We start from the raw sequence: 16776 nt of genomic DNA, 5'->3' as shown, positions 1-16776 counted from the left end.
GTGTCAAAATCAGAACAGTTGGCATCCCAAACTGCTATGGTCATTGTAATGAGTTTTATTGTTGTTTATTAGAAAAATAGACAAAAACCAAAATGATACATTAGCAGCAGTTATCCTAACTGACATATGGTGAACAGTACTCATGCTGATATTTATCGATTTTATGTCCTGTATGGTTCTAAATGCTCTTACACTGTCGCTATCACAGCAAAACCTTGTATCTCTGAAATGGTAGGAATGAACCTTCTTAACCTTCATGCACATTAAAGTAGCCAGATTTTATTCTAAGTAATTACAGCCTATTGTTCTGTTCAACATGAAACATTTACTTGACGTAAAGGGCAGCCGGTGTTTTCAAATGGTGCAATATAAAGGATAAAATGGAGTTACAAGGTTTTGATATGGCAACAATATATGCTAAAATTTACTTTGTCTTGACGTTTCATTCCTTGGACCTGATAAAAAATAAATAAATAAATAAACTTTGACATTGCAGTTCACCTTTTCTATGTGTTTCTGGTAATGGATGATGAAAAAGCTGTAAATGTCTGTTATTTTGGCAGAAGATGAATGAATATAAATGGTGCAGGTAAGCAGGGACTCAGGAAGTGTACATCATTCCCTTCTTCTTTACATGCCCATTGTCTTTGTCTTTTGTGGCCAAATGTCCACCAAAGTGGATTTTCATATTCACTGCATTCTTCGCATCTGGGTACGGCTAGTACTGACTCAAGGGGAGAGCAAAGTCATTGATACTTCATATTACACTTTCCTTGTTTCTGTTTGGCTCCATGACATAAAACATGTGTAGGTAAAGCACAACAAATGTACAACAATAAATACATTAAGAAATACATTGTATAGTTCTATGCAGAAGTTACGGCACCCATGGTCTAAGTGAAAATAAATAGACATCCCCTGCATTGGGCACACTTCTCAACATTTCAATGTACAAATACTGTTTACCTGCTAAATACATTTTTTTGGGGAAAAAAAACAAGTTATGGCACATTATATTTTAGCATATTATATGTATATCTGCCTTCACACACATATGAACTTGAGTGACATCCCATTTTTAATCCATAGGGTTTAATATGATGTCAGCCCACCCTTTGCAGCTATAACAGCTTTAACTCTTATTAGAAGGCTGTCCACAAGGTTTAGGAGTGTGTTTATGGGACTTGACCATTGTTCCAGAAGCACATTTGTGAGGTCACACACTGATGTTGCATGAGAAGGCCTGGCTCGCAGTCTCTACTCTAATTCATCCCAAAAGTATTCTATTGGGCTGAGATCAGGACTCTGTGCAGGCCAGTCAAGTCGCTCACCCATGTTTTTATGGACCTTGCTTTGTGCACTGGTGCGCAGTCATGTTGGAACAGGAAGGGGCCATCCCCAAACTGTTCTAACAAAGTTGGGAACATGAAATTGTCCAAAATCTCTTGGTCTGCTGAAACATTAAGACGTCTTTTCACTGGAACTAAGGGGCCAAGCAACCGCCAAATTCAGACTCGTCCATTGGATTGCCAGATGGAGAAGCATGATTCGTCACTCCAGAGAACACATCTCCACTGCTCTAGAGTCCAGTGGTGGCACTTTACACCACTGCATTCGACGCTTTGCATTGCACTTGGTGATGTAAGGCTTGGATGCAGCTGCTCGGCCATTGAAACTTATTCCATGAAGTTCTCTACTCACTGCTCTTGGGCTAATCTGACCCTGCTCTGTCATTTTACGTGGCTTACCACTTTGTGGCTGAGTTGCTGTAATTCCCAATTGCTTCCACTTTGTTATAATACCACTGACAGTTGACTGTGGAATTTTCACAACTGGACTATCATGGTACCACACTGGAATTCACTGAGCTCCTGAGAGCGACCCATTCTTTCGCAAATGTTTGTAGAAGCAGTCTGCAGGCTTAGGTACCTGGTTTTATACACCTGTGAAAATGGAAGTGATTGGAACATCTGAATTCAATTATTTGGAGGGAGTGAATACTTTTGCCAGTATAATGTGTGTGTGTGTGTGTGTGTATGTGTGTGTGTGTGTGTGTATGAAAATGCCATAGAAAGTCAGGCTTTTGCATGCAACTGTAAGTACATGTTTGTATACACATTACGACCATTGAAACAATCATTCTAACAAAATACATTTCCACGTTTTCTCTGTTGGCTTGGGCTGCTAATGCTCAATTTTATTTCTAGAGGACACTGTGGCACAGAATGACAGCGGCCTCTGCACATTTTTTCAACCATAAAAAAATCCTTAGCTCAGAGGACATTTAACTGCATAATGTGGAAAATGCCCTGGGGCTGAAGCCAGGCTTTGTGTCTAACCAAATCAAATCCACTTGCTACATTTTCTGCCTAATCAATTCTCTGTGTGGTCTGGATCATAGATTCAGCTTCATTAACTGGATTTGAATTTGAATGTGTTAGAGGAAGACTACAATTAAAAGAGAAAGTAACTGCTGTTACATGGGGAAAAGAAATTATGTATAAAAATAAAAAGACAAAGTAGCAGTGTATAATTTGAGCTCTGACTGAAGGATCCTGAATTTTTTCTCCAGGATACATTTTTACACAGGCATTGCATCAGAGAGATCATGGTGGGGAGATTTTGCATGAGACATACTGCAGATTATCTGGACAAAATCAATCTTTCATATACAAGCCAGTCTCTTTCCTGGACATCCAACCAGCAATTGTTGTTTGTGAACGTCTAACTCAGAATGGGGTCCGAACTGATACTCCTCACATATTTTAAGCATCTCCTGTATACAGTGGGTTTTAAATGTTCATTTTAGCCATCAACAAACTGCTAGTAAGGAATGTTCATTTGAACTAAATGTCCAACAACTAGATTTAATATGACAAGAAAAATTTTCTTAGTGTGTGTTTGGATTGGTCTAAAGTGATGAGACTTATAGCTATAACTAGGATGAACAACTAACAGTAGGCATTATAGTAGTGGAACTAGGGTCATAGTGTCTACAGTGTAAATGTTATTTCCAAAATAACCTGTGAGGTTTTATATGTAAATTTCTGAGCTCTTATATGCAATGGTGATAATAGTAAAATAAAGGGAAATCTGGAAGGGGAAAAAGTTTTATTTGGGTACTATTTTGCCTTGCAACACCCTGCATGTACCTCTCCACCATGAATGGGTTTCTAAGCTAATCTCAAAGTTATAGTAAAAAATGGGCCCAAGAATCAGCCAATCTATTCTTAACCATTTCATTTAGTTGCTTCCTCAGATGTAGTTTTTAGAGGCATTCAGTGATTCAGACATCCAGTTCCCATCATCACCACTGTGAACAATTCTGACTCAAAAAGATTCTCTTGACCAGAGCATTTCACAATAAACTACTCTTACTGAATTTGTTTACATCTTTACAACTTAATTATAACAGTTACAACACCATCTTCATGTATTTTGGTAAACAACATCTAATGGGACAAGAGGATGACTGATCAACATATTTCAATTTATCCATCTGTACAGTCTCATAAACTGTTAAATTCAGTTAGAAAATAGCAATGCTTAAAAAATACAGTATGCTTTGATAGCTTATTCATGGTTCTATTTTAGATCCTTTCTGGAGCTGTTAATTAAAGTGCATGTCCAACAGTATTTGTAAAATAATACTACACTGATCTAGCTAGCATAAATACATGAATATACAGTATAGTAAATGTTATATAGCTACAGCAAATGATCAGCCACAGTTTCCTCCACAATAGTCTATTAGCCACGACAGAAATGTAGCTTCTAAACTTTCAAAATCAAAACCACGCTTGTGTTCACAAGAGGATAAAATATATTATTGTGGTTTTAATGTGATTAAAAGTTATTGTTGTGCATAGTTTTACATACCCAATCCCAAAAAAAGTTGGAATGGTATTATGTGAAGTGCTAATAAAAAGAGAAAGCAGGAAATTCTGTTTGACCTGTATTAAACTGAAAATGATTAACAAAACATTTGATATTTTACCTTATGAACTTATATACATGGAGCAAGTGCATAATTTCCAATGTGGCACCTTTCCTTTTAACAGCACTGAATAAACATTTGGGGACTGAAGTCACCAACTGTTCTGGTTTTAAATGCATATTAAAAAAATAATAATTAAAGTGTCTTCAGCTGCAACCATACATGGCCTTTGTCCTTTGTTGTCATATTTTGAGCTGCCATGCTGTAGTCTAGGAGCATATGTTGTTCTAAAATGTGTTAAGTGATAATGTTGCTTTCACAATTATGCAATTGATGCATTTTGCAATTTACTGACTAATACTCCTTTATCTATCATTGCTTATTAAGGACTAAGTCTTTCCTACATGCCACTTTTATATCCAAACATGACTGCATCACCTGTGTTGATGTTTTTCAACCATTTCTAGCCTTAAATTGTGGCTTTTTGGAATGTGTTGCAGGCATCAATTTCAGAACAAGTGTATATTTAGAAAAACAAAGAAGTTCAGCATTAAGTATCTTGTCTTTGTACTGTTTTTGTTCAAATACAGATCAAAGTAGATTTATGAATCAGTGCTTTCTGTTTTCATTTGCATTTTATGTACTGTTCCAACTTTTTTGACTTTTTATTTTTTCAAAAAATAATTTTGGAGAAAAACAGAGTTGGTCCCAGTTTATTTGCATCTATATCTGAACATGTTTAAATTATTAACAATCTTTCTGATGGAACTATTCATTCATTCAACGGTATTAGTGTTAGTACCAGGGTTGGGATTGGGTTTAGGTTTTGGGTTGCAGTTAAAACTACATTATGTAAGTTTTGGGGATTTGTAAGCCTCTTTGATGAAAATAATTGCATGCAACATGCAGAAGAACCTGTTGTAACATTATGCTTTAACTGCTCCTCCTCGAGTGGATGAATCTGACATTTGTGAATACCTTGACAGAGTGTTAAATTTGGTGAAGGATGGAATTGCTGTCACTCACTACATGCAGTCACTCAGGTTTGTGGACGGTGGAGTGGGTGAATGCCAGTGTCTCAGGGAGCCTCCGTGTCTATGTTACCTTCTGGCTCTCTCCCTTTAGTTAGGCTGTCATATTCAGACCTGCCGGAGTCATTAGTCACACTCTGATAATTTTTTACATTTTCTGTTCTTCATAAATCCAGTCTAAACTAATTCCTAAATCTTTCCTTCCTCCGAGTTACTGACTGTCCACCGGTCCGGCCCAATACTGATGGATGTCCCACCCTCAAGTCCCCCTGTCCCCCTGATTGACCAGACTGATGGAAGTTTCTGGAACGCAGCTTCTCCACTACAGATCACATCCAAATCTATATGAACTCTAATTGTTTCCACTGTTGATTATACACACCTGAATATATTAGAACTGCGTGGATGTAAAATTGACTTTTCAATGTTTAACTTATAAGTTGTCTGACCAGTGGTAGGATGGTCCCCCCTTTAGATGTGAGGGGTTCTGTATATTCTGTATATTATGTTCAGTGTTTTGTCTGATTCTCTGTGCTGTGATTCCCATTTTTGTAAAGCTGCTTTGTGACAACATCAGTTGTAAAAAGCGCTATATAAATAAATTTGATTTGATTTGATTTGAATTATCTAATATTGACATCATTACCTCATCAGTATAATAATTTTGCATTTGAGACTTAAACATCAAACTTACATTTGTTATAAGTAATTTTCACAAGTTTGCTCTCATGCACTCTCATTCTCTCTTCCATAGCTTTACAGACTATAGCTGTTTTGAGAATAGCTGCATTTGAGCAGTGAGTGAACATGCCACTGAATGCAACCAGGGATGAATTTCAACATCAGTCACAATCACATTGTGGTTTATGGTGATGAGGTCAAAGCAGATTTTTTTGCTATGCTTATGTTCACCCAAAGTATGTTAAGCATTTCTGCAGTAGAAGCAGTAGCGAGAGGAACTTTAGCGCTTGATGGCTAATGTCAACATTTGATCAGAGCAAAGTGGACGCTGATCTTTGCCAGGTACGACTGGCAATTCCACAAAAATACAGTGATCAATATCTTTGAATTACAAATGTGCTAAATACCAATTTATCACAGTATGGCATTTCATGCTAATGAAATCACTTAGCAACAAAGCAAAACTCTGTAAAACCATGTCTGCAATTAATCAATCTTTGTTAGCTCACTTGAGTAGGTTTGAAGTTTACAGTTAAGAATAGGATTTGGATTAGGTTCTGGGTTGAGGTTACGGTTAGTATTAGGGGTTGGGCCAGCCTTGGGGTTATGGAAAGAAATCTATTTAAACATAAGGTAGGTTCATACAGTAGCTTACCCAGAAGCAACACCGTAAGAAGGTTTTTAACATGACTTTCTCACTGCCTGACACTGAAATAAGCAGCAAAAAACCCCTGCTAACTCCAAGCTTACAACAGTGTTAATGTAATTAATGGTATGTAATGTAGTTACAACTTAGGTAAAAAGGTAAGACTAAACATGGGTATAGTAGTATCATGCACACCGTCCAAAAAAAAACAAACACTGTACAAAAAACCCTCATCCTTACTGATATCCTGCAGTTGTCAGAATTACACATTTTAACCTACAACACTGATATAATAATGCATATTAACTAATAAAACTAAGCTATGTAGCAAATACATGGAAAAAGTTAAGAGACCAGCTCATTAACAGAAAAGATGTACTAGAAATAAGGTGTGCAAGGAAAAGAACGTGTAGTCTACCAGCAATATATTGTTTTTGTTTGTTTTTGACAAATATGAAAAAGTTTAACATGAAATTAGTCTTTGACTAATAAATTTGGACTGAAAGACTCAAACGTTCACAACAGTGACAGTTACTATAACAGAAATGTACACAACAAATTCTTATCCATGCATGTCTTCCTTTCATAAGAAAACGCCAGCTGCTTTTTTATTGTATGCAGATTTCATGGACAACAGAAATGGCCCAAAATTCCTCAAACATTGTCAATTTACCATGATTAACAGAATATCTTGGAATTAAGTCTTATTAGCTTCAACATACATTTTCCTTCTACTATCATGTTTCCATTTTGTAGATACAATTTTTTTTGACTGCAACAATGTACTAATATATGCAATCTATGCTCTCTTCATTTCTATCTTTGGTCTACTAGACTAACATACTTTCCCAATCAGATTTCAGATTCTCTTCTCAGCGGTCTGGGCTCCAAAAGTACAGTTTCCTGACTGGAAGCTGTTTCTGAGACCAGTTCAGTGTTTGCACCCTCAAACACCAAATTCTTACCAAAGAGGTCATTCTTTACTTCCTCATGCTCTTCCTCAACATCCATGTCTTCTTTATCCATGAGAGCTATTTCATTCTCATAACAAAAGGAGTTGGAGGCAGACATGATGTACTTTTTCTCTGCAAGTTCTCTGGCACTGCATTGTGGAGTGCTGGGAACCTCATAAGTGTTCTCAAACTTTGAATAGTCCACCGTGTAGTCATTTTTCTCCACAGAAAGAACAGGCTCAAACCGGTGGCCCCACAAAATTTCACTAGCTATGTAAGAACTGCGACACTGTGTGGTCATGGCAGTTGCTTCTACCATACCTTCCAGAATGACCACTATCTCAAATTCGGAGCTTTCCAACTCCTCTCTGCTCATGTCGTAGAATGGACTGTCTTCATCAATCTCATGAATGATAGTAATGGGGGACACCAAGAATATACGGTCAATGCCAGTGTCAAAGCCAACATCGATGTCAATCTGATCCAGAGGTATATATTCCCCCTCAACAGTGGTGCGGGACTTGAGGAGCTGTGCACGAACATGAGCTTCCACCAGGTGGCTCTTTCGCAAGTTTCCCACCCTCCACATCAGACACAGTTTACTATCCCTCATGGCGATTGTAGCATAATGGCTAAATACTAGTGTCTCGTTCCTTTTCTTAGGCTTAGCCATTTTGGCCATGACTGCACCGATGATGAATGCGTCAATGATGCACCCCACAATGCTCTGGAAGACCACCATGAAGACAGCAATGGGGCAATCCTCAGTTATGTAGCGGTAACCATAACCAATGGTAGTCTGAGTCTCTACAGAGAACAAGAAGGCCGCTGTGAAACTGTCAACGTTTGAAACACATATCTGTTCCTCATTGTCCAAGTCTCCATATGACAGTGCAACTAGCCAAAACACAAAACCAAAGAGGAGCCAGGAGAGAAGGAAGGACAGGCAGAAGATAACCAACATCCAACGCCAACGGATGTCCACGCATGTTGTGAAAATGTCAGCCAGGTAACGCTGACCCTTTTCGCTCATATTGATAAACTGCACATTGCAGTGTCCATTTTTGTTCACGAAACGGCTCTGAGTTTGATGATGCGTATGCTTCTTACCCCCAGCATTACCATTACCATAGCCGTTTGGCAGGCCAATCGTGGCCAGCTTCATTCCATCTTCTTCCGAGGACACAATGCTATAGCGGTGGGCTCGCACACTTCCCATCACTTCTGACTGGGATGGCTGGGCCACTTCTGCTTTGGAAAACAGTCTGAGTTTTTGAAAAAAGCGTTGGAGAAACAGTTTTGAACTCTTTCAGGGACCAACACAGAGGAGAAATGTGTAGGATGAATTCCTTAGAAGATTACAGAGTGGTTGTGTTATTTAGCTTCTCCACAGAGGTGATACTTTGGCATGGGCTGCCCAGTTGGCACAAGTTGAGTTTTCTGTGGAAAAAGAAAAGATTTTAGAACAGTATGCTTGTCTGTCTAAAAATACATTATATAAGCTCAGAATCTTTGTTTACATTAGCTCACTGATATATTGTTTGACTGATAAAATTGGCTGATATTAAGGTTGCACTTAGGGTTACACAAATCTACAACCAGCTCTATTGATACTTCTTATGACATTCTTTACACACACTACTAAATCTGCAATAACTGCTGGCCTAGTTGGTATTGGTTATAATGACAATTTCATACTAGTTGGGCTCTTCAGAAAATTCTTAAATAAAAACTATTATTTTATAATAACAGCCAGTTCAAGATGTCTTGAAAATGACAAATGGTGGGAAAAGCAATGTTAAGACCACATGAAAAAACATATGAAGCATCTAAACTACAATAACAAAGAGAACTATGTAGATGAGTCACAGCATGTTCAGTGCCAGTGCTATAAAAGGGGCCAAGAGTCAGCACACTGATACGTTTTCAAAAGCAACATGAGGCAACTAAATATCTCAGCAGATGCAGCTGCATATATCTGCTGTTACCTCACTAAAAGCTGCACAGTTTTATAGTATCCTTCAAATTGGCTGAGAAATGCACCATTCGCTTCTCAGAAATCAAAGGATTTATCCTTTCAAAGGAATCAAAAATCATGACAATATATAACAAAGGCAAAGGCCTTTGATAAAAAACTGTTACAACATCTCTAAAAATTGCAATTAATGGCAGGGATGGCAGAAACTGTTGTTAGCCAAGGCCAATGAAAAAGGTTTCAGATGTTTTGCTTTAGAGCAAGGAATGGCTGATGTAATTTTTTTTCTATTTATTTAGTTAGAGGCTTCATGCACAGAGAGAATAGTTATGATCCAACAAGAACTTCAAAGAATTCATTTACAAACTGGTAGTAATGAACCATGTAGAATGTAAACCAGTAGACTGCAAGTTTCATTATGCCAACAAGATTTTCTAGCCTAGGTAATAGAATAGGATGTTTTATATGGTGTAAAAAGCCATACTTAGATATGCAGTACTAGTTAAAGGATTTATCACTCTAGCTTGTGTAGTTTCTAAGTAGGTCTAGACAAGTTGATAGGAATCACATGAAATTGTGAAGTGTGAATCATTTAAGGGTAATTTAACAGTGACTAGGTGGATGTCAGTTTTCAAAGCAACAGAGTTCCAGTAAGGCGAAATAGTGAATGCAAAAGCAAGTATCCCAGGTACAAAACCCTTTTACTAACTGCTTTAATGTCTAAAGATGAGTTCTCAAAGGTTATGACGTGACAAACATGGACAAACAGCATCTGTAATGAAGATCCCTCATTGCAGTGATTCAACACTGAATTTGTTAAACACTGTGATGGCTCTATAATGTTATGAGCAGCCACCTTGTAGATGACATTATGTGCAAGTTAGGAATTCCAAGAAATTTGTGTATTCACTTTCATAGTTGTCTTCTGGTCAGTCTGCCCATCACTGCATTCATCAAGGAATTTACTGGCTGTGTTTACATCTTTCTCACATCACGTTTTACGTTTTAATTTAATTACATTTTAAATTTAAACAGCAGTAGCAATTAGTAGATTAATCAAAGTATGTGAGTATTAATAAAATGACCTACTTTTGTAATAAGCTCAATTATATCAATGATAATATCAATCTTTGGTACTCACATGGATCAGCTGGTGATGTAATCCTAAATCCATGTGTTTCCTGAGAAGTACTGCTCTTTGTTTCAGCTATATGTGTCCATAGCACAACAATAGGCTTTCAGGGCAATCTGAACTGTCCATTAGTCATGGGGTAATTATGCCACAGTTGTGATATACTGTATGCCATTCCTCCTGGTCTGAAACCCCTCAGAAGTGACTTGACTGCCATTCTTGTAAATGACTGGATGAGGAATTCCTGTGAGGGAAAACAAGTTGTGAAAGAATTCAGCAGTCATCTGAGAGGTCATTTTCCTAAAATTTCAAAGTGCAAAAACCTTTAAACTGCTAGTAGATCAGCATCAAGCCTCTGCAAATCTTGATCAATGAACTAAAGTTGTCCTTATGTGGAAGAAATTGAGATACTGATTTAGAACCAGGCCAACAGGCACAATAAGCCTTTTGCTATAGAAAACATAACTGTTGATATTAACTTTTCCTATGTAACATTTGTCCTTTAAATCTTAGGTCTTAGGTAAAGCTGTAGCTCAACCACACACTTTCATAATAAACACATACATACAAACTGGTTAGTTAGGGTTAACGCCTCATAACAGTACAGAGACAGCAATGTTAAAGTTAATACAACCCCAAATCCAAAATGTTGGGACACAGTATGTGACAGTATGTGAAATGCTAATTAAATAAGCAGTGATTAGTAAATTCTGTATAATAAATAAAAAATGGTACAGATGCCTGCAACATGTTCTATGAAAGTTAGAACAGCATGTTGTTACTGAGTTACATCGTCTTTCCTTTTAACAACATTTAAACAATAGGGGACTGAAGTCACCAATTTACCCAGTTTTAAAATCTATGTTTTTGCCATTCTTCTGTTATACAAGTCTTCAGCTGTGGAACCATACAGTACATACATTTTGAGCTTCATAAGACATGAGACTTTTCTGCCTGTGGACAGCCACAACTCCAGCAGCAACCTTCAGGACTGTCAAAACGCCCAACAACAAACAACTTGAGGCTTGAAGATGTCTAATTTTACAGTCACCCTGGTAGTACTTGGATAAGAACCGCTATACTTACATATTTGAGGTGCTTTATGAAACCTGTCATACCTCCATGGTATGCCAGTCTTTCGTTGCCAGATTTGCTCAGAGCATTTATCTATTTCTAATTTAAAGTGCTCTGCTGATTTTTAAGGCACCTGTGTTTTTTCATCTTAAACAGCCATGTGGAAAGCATGAAAAAGATGATGCTTCCAACACTAAATGCCAATGGAATGAAGGAATGCTCCAAAATTCAAACATTTGCAATGTGATATCTTTTACATCAGCTATTTGCACTGCCCTAGCAGTTGCACTAGTGGTTGAGTAGTGGGTCAGTTTTAGTTGTGGAGAACTAAATATACGCTATATTTCCAAAAGTATTCGCTCCTGTGCTTTCAAACACATATGAACATGAGTGACATCCCATTCTTAATCCATCGGGTTTAATATGATGTCAGCCGACCCATTGCAGCTATAACAGCTTCAACTCTTTTAGAAAGGCTTTGCACAAAGTTTAGGAGTGTGTTTATGGGAATTTTTGACCATTCTTCCAGAAGCGTATTTGTGACGTCTGATGTTGGACGAAGGCCTGGCTCGTAGCCTGCTCTAATTCATCCCAAAGGTGTTCTATCGGGTTGAGGTCAGGACTCCGTGCAGCCCAGTCAAGTTCTTCTACACCAAACTCACTCAGCCATGACTTTATGGACCTTGCTATGTGCACTGGTGTGCAGTCATTTTGGAACAGGAAGGAGCCATCCCCAAACTGTTCCCGCAAAGTTGGAAGCATGAAATTGTCCAAAATCTCTTGGTCTGCTGAAGCATTGAGTTCCTTTCACTGGAACTAAGGGGCCGAACCCAACTCCTGAAAAACAACCCCTCACCATAATCCCCCCTCATGCAGCTGCTTGGCCACAGAATCCCATTCCATGAAGGTCTCTACTCACTGTTCTTGAGCTAATCTGAAGACCACATGAAGTTTGGAGGTCTTTAGCAATTGACACTGCAGAAAGTTGGCGACCTCTGTGCACTATGCGCCTCAGCATCTGCTGACCTTGCTCTGTCATTTTACGTAGCCTACCACTTTGTGGCTGAGTTGCTGTTGTTGCCAATCGCTTCCACTTTGTTATAATACCACTGACAGTTGACTGTGGAATATTTAGTAGCAAGGAAATTTCATGACTGGACTTGTTGCACAGGTGGCCTACTGTCATGGTATCACACTGGAATTCACTGAGCTCCTGAGAGTGACCCATTCTTTCACAAATGCATGTAGAAGCAGTCTGCATGGCTAGGTGCTTGGTTTTATGTGGTCATGGAAGTGATTGGAACACCTGAATTCAATTATTTGGATGGGTGACTGCACACTTTTGGCAATATAGTCTATCTAATAAGTGAATCTCTCATGACTGTAAACAGGCTGGGTTCTGGCAAACACATCTAGCCTGCTCTTGTGCTATTTCTCTATGTGGTACGTGGCCAAAAGTAAATGTGACCGGAGTACAGACAAAATCAAATGTGCCATTTGGTTCACTGTCCCAGAGTAGAGATTTTATTTCCTCAGCAAAAACAGACTTACCATTTACCATCACTGTCAGTTAAATAATATATTAATGCTAGTGTCTTGATTCAAAATACATTTTCCAATACCCTTCATTATCAATGACAAGTTACTCTAGAATATTACTGGATCCTCTGAATTTCAAGGTTGTTAAAGAGTTTAAATATGAATATTGCTACATGTAAGCTAATGCTACTGTGTACCGAAATGACATCATTAGACTGGCAGCCTCCTTAAGCACACTTTGCCACTATGATAATGTATTTCCATGTACAGACTAAGTGCAGATGAAAAGAAATGTTTTCTATTTCCGCTTGACAGCTGAGTAACATTAACTTATTTTTGTTGTTTTAAAATGTCTTATCTAGAGGTTCTATTTATGGGCATACCTGTAAATACACTACGCTACAGTTTTGATAAGGTAGCACAACTCGTCAGAGCAATACCAAAGCCCTCTGTAGTTTCAAGTAGCTCAAATTGATACACAGTAGCTTTAGACTGCATGTAGCAATATTAGTAGTAAGACTCTTTAACAACCTCGTAATTCAGAGGATCCAGTGGTGTTTGGCAGAAAAAGAGGCAATAGAGGCAATAGAGGCAATTTTTTGAAAGCCCCATTCATTCTGGTCGTAGAGAAATGGAGCTTAGACCCAGAGTTCCTAATATGGGCATAACAAGAGCTGCAGAATGACGCATGACTACAGTGGTGTAAGAGGCAAGGCTAAAAAGTCTTAAAGCGCCTAAAAATAAATTCAAAAGCACTTACAAATATAACAGCTTTCTTAAAATGTTTATGCTATTCTGTGTTTGGGAAATTAATGCATTCTTCTATAAAAAAAAATTGTAAACATCACAAACTATGATATTACTCAAATGCTCTATATGAACACAATCATTTTGGACTCACTCAGGAGTGCCATCTAGCATTTGACAAATCCAGAAGACATTACTATGTAGTAATTCTCCTTCACAAATTCTCTGACTACTACACTACAGCTCAGTTTTTCATGCAGGGGAAAAAACTGGATGTTCCAAAGATTTAGGAGAAGAGATATTTTACTTGTCTCCTAAACCAAAGACATAATAGGAGCACAGAAGGAGGATTAAGCTGTGTTACAGTGCGCTACCAATCAAACTTGTGAAAAAATGTGGCGAAGTTAGCTAGCTAGCAAAGTTGGCTAGCAAAATAATTTGTTGTTAACTCAATGGATTTAGTGTCATATAAGGAAGGCAGACAGACAATGTCCACTGCAGTGTTTAATATTTAGCCTGCTCAGAATAAATTGGAGAAAAAATCCATTGGTGGACCACACCAATGATGTGAGCATAAAATAACAGTGAGCTTCAGAATAAAATGGAGAATGACAACAGCCTGCAACAGCATATTCACTGTTTTCTAGCTAGCTTGGCTAACACTGTAAGTATTTAACAATATCGGATCAGATGGATGGATGGATGGATATTTAACAATACACAATCATAAGTTTACCTAGGACAGTAACAGTGCTTCTCTTTTACTTTTTTATCTCATGCAGATGGATTGCTGTTTGAAAAGGCTTGATATTTTTGACTAAATATGTAGGCTTTAGCTTTTACCTTTACATTTCAAAAAACAAGTATCTCCAAAATAGTAACGTCACAAGAGAGGGTAAAAATGTTCTTCACTTTTAATGTAAGTTAATGGAAAGAGATTTTATTCTAAGCAATTTTGGAGCATGTCTGTACACTCAAAAAATATTTAAGCCCAGAATTTAAAACTTATGTATTTTAATTACATGCAATTATCCATTCAATTTAATACATAAATCCCATGTAACAAATGGTATTATAATTTATGTTTCTCCATCTTGTTCAATAAACCTGATTAAACTAAAAAAACATTTGAATTAGAAGCGCTTGTAGGATTTATGCAATTAGTCAGTTAATGTTACAACATGTTAAATTCACAAACATTTATTGTAGTCCAAATTGTATTAAACAGTAATTGCTGAGTCACATTACAAGACACCTGTAAACAGAGAAAGAATTAAACATAAATTTACAGATTTCAGCTAGAATTTCTATTTACTTGCAACTGAACTACTAATTAAGGCAATTGTTTATGTGCACAACATTCCTACTGAGGTGCAGCTCTCATGCTAACCATCAGTTACTTCATGCCTTCCTAATATGTGAAGGTCACCTACAGTTACAAAAACCATGAACTGTTGATTTCGATATTAATGGAATACATCTTTATATATTATGCTTCACAATAAATCACTCCCCTTGTTTATTTAATCTACCTTTTGTACCCGATAACATGACAGCAGAACTAGCAAGGATGCTAGCTAGTTGGTTCACTTGTGTGTAGAGTATCTCTCAAAATAAACAAAATGAAACATTAATATATTGTCAAAAACATTAAAACCACAAATTAAGTTAATGCGAATCACTTTTTCATTGTAATTGCTCTGTATAACTAAGGATGGCAGGAGATTGTAAAAATAAAAAGAGCCATTTCATGTCCACCACGCCAGCTGAAGCAATTTCGTAGTTGATGATGCGTTTCCTGTTACTATTGCACATGCACACAGTCTCCTAATAAGATTTAGTGGAAAAATCTAACAGGTCTTATACAATTCAGTTAAATCAGTTTTGGATTTATCCAAATCGGGTGGCATCTAATGAATATAAATAAGTAAAGTATATTTTTATGTTTTTTAAATACGTTTTATGTAAAATATTTGCTTAATGTTTATGATGGCCATGTTTATGCATTGGCTTTATTAAAATAAATTACTTTACTTTATTACACTTTTTTTAAAACAAATATCGGGGTAAAAAAAATTAAAATATAGCTTCAACATATATAATGATAACTGCCAATATTATTGGTTGTCAAAATTTTTTGCCACATAAAATCAGAAAAATGAAAGGCCTTAATGATATTCTGAATGAAAAGTGCTCTTGTTTGCTTTCCAGCCTGTGTGGTAGTCTGTGTGGTAGACCACAGATACATGTACATGTCTAACTTTCAACAGTTATCAGATTATGGCACAGATCTCTATAACAGATATGATAACTGGGAGTGCCTGGGACAGGTCTAAGACTGGATTAGACTAAATGACATGCGCTGCAATTTCACATTATAACTGCTGATGCAACAAGCTGCAAAAATTGCTTGGCCGTGGTGAAAATTTTTCCGTCGTGCCAAAATCTGTCATGCTGCGTAATGTTGCGTCTTGCAAAACGCTGCCTTATGTATATAAACACACCTCTGACGACATTCGACAGGTTGCGTTCTCTGAGGGAAAGCAGTGCAGACAGTAATCAGATGGAAACTTGTTACATAAACACACGCGCTCTGTGTAAGTCTTTCTCCCCCAGCTGAAGAAGAGATCAATACAATGACCAGTGTTGCTGTAAAATGACCCAACCTTCAACATGACAAGCAGATCTTTGCTGTGAACGGTTAGAGAAACTGTTCACTATTGCAACAGAACCTTAGTGAGATGGACGTTAAAAGTCACCGAAGAGATGAATTCGAGTAAATTCAAGACTGAACAAAAACATCTCTTAGCACTCAGCACACTGACCCCTGTAAACAACATTATAATAAGCAGAGGAAACGAAAACACACAGCTCTAATGCTTTTTAACAATTAATACTTTTACTCAAATAAAACGTTTAGACACGTTTCTAAAGCAAAGCCTGCATCACAGCTAAGTGAAGAGCCAATGAATGGCATGCGTTCCATCTCACTGCTATTGACGAGCATCGACATTACACGGAATTGGACTGTATTCCCTTCAGTTCAATTCATATGAACTTT

The 16776-nt window shown here is 37.4% G+C and overlaps 1 protein-coding gene across 2 annotated transcripts in view; it reads right to left on the bottom strand.

Moving 5' to 3' along the window:
• Positions 1 to 6900: 6900 nt before the first annotated feature.
• The window catches only part of LOC108438921 (inward rectifier potassium channel 2), a 10114-nt gene continuing 238 nt past the window's right edge, over positions 6901 to 16776 (bottom strand). The window contains exons 2-3 of one of the 2 annotated variants that reach the window (XM_017717048.1): positions 10365 to 10599; positions 6901 to 8688 (exon numbers count right to left, since the gene is read on the bottom strand). In XM_017717048.1, coding sequence (XP_017572537.1) covers positions 7148 to 8467 — 1320 coding nt within the window. In that variant the 5' untranslated portion in view covers positions 8468 to 8688; positions 10365 to 10599 and the 3' untranslated portion in view covers positions 6901 to 7147. The remainder of the gene's footprint in view (positions 8689 to 10364; positions 10600 to 16776) is intronic. The other variant, XM_017717049.1, reaches the window with a different exon arrangement.

Source organism: Pygocentrus nattereri, chromosome 14 (genome assembly GCF_015220715.1).
Source record: "Pygocentrus nattereri isolate fPygNat1 chromosome 14, fPygNat1.pri, whole genome shotgun sequence".
NCBI lineage: Eukaryota > Metazoa > Chordata > Actinopteri > Characiformes > Serrasalmidae > Pygocentrus > Pygocentrus nattereri.
The sequence above is the reverse complement of the archived record's forward strand: the minus strand, read 5'-3'. Positions and strand labels throughout refer to the sequence as shown.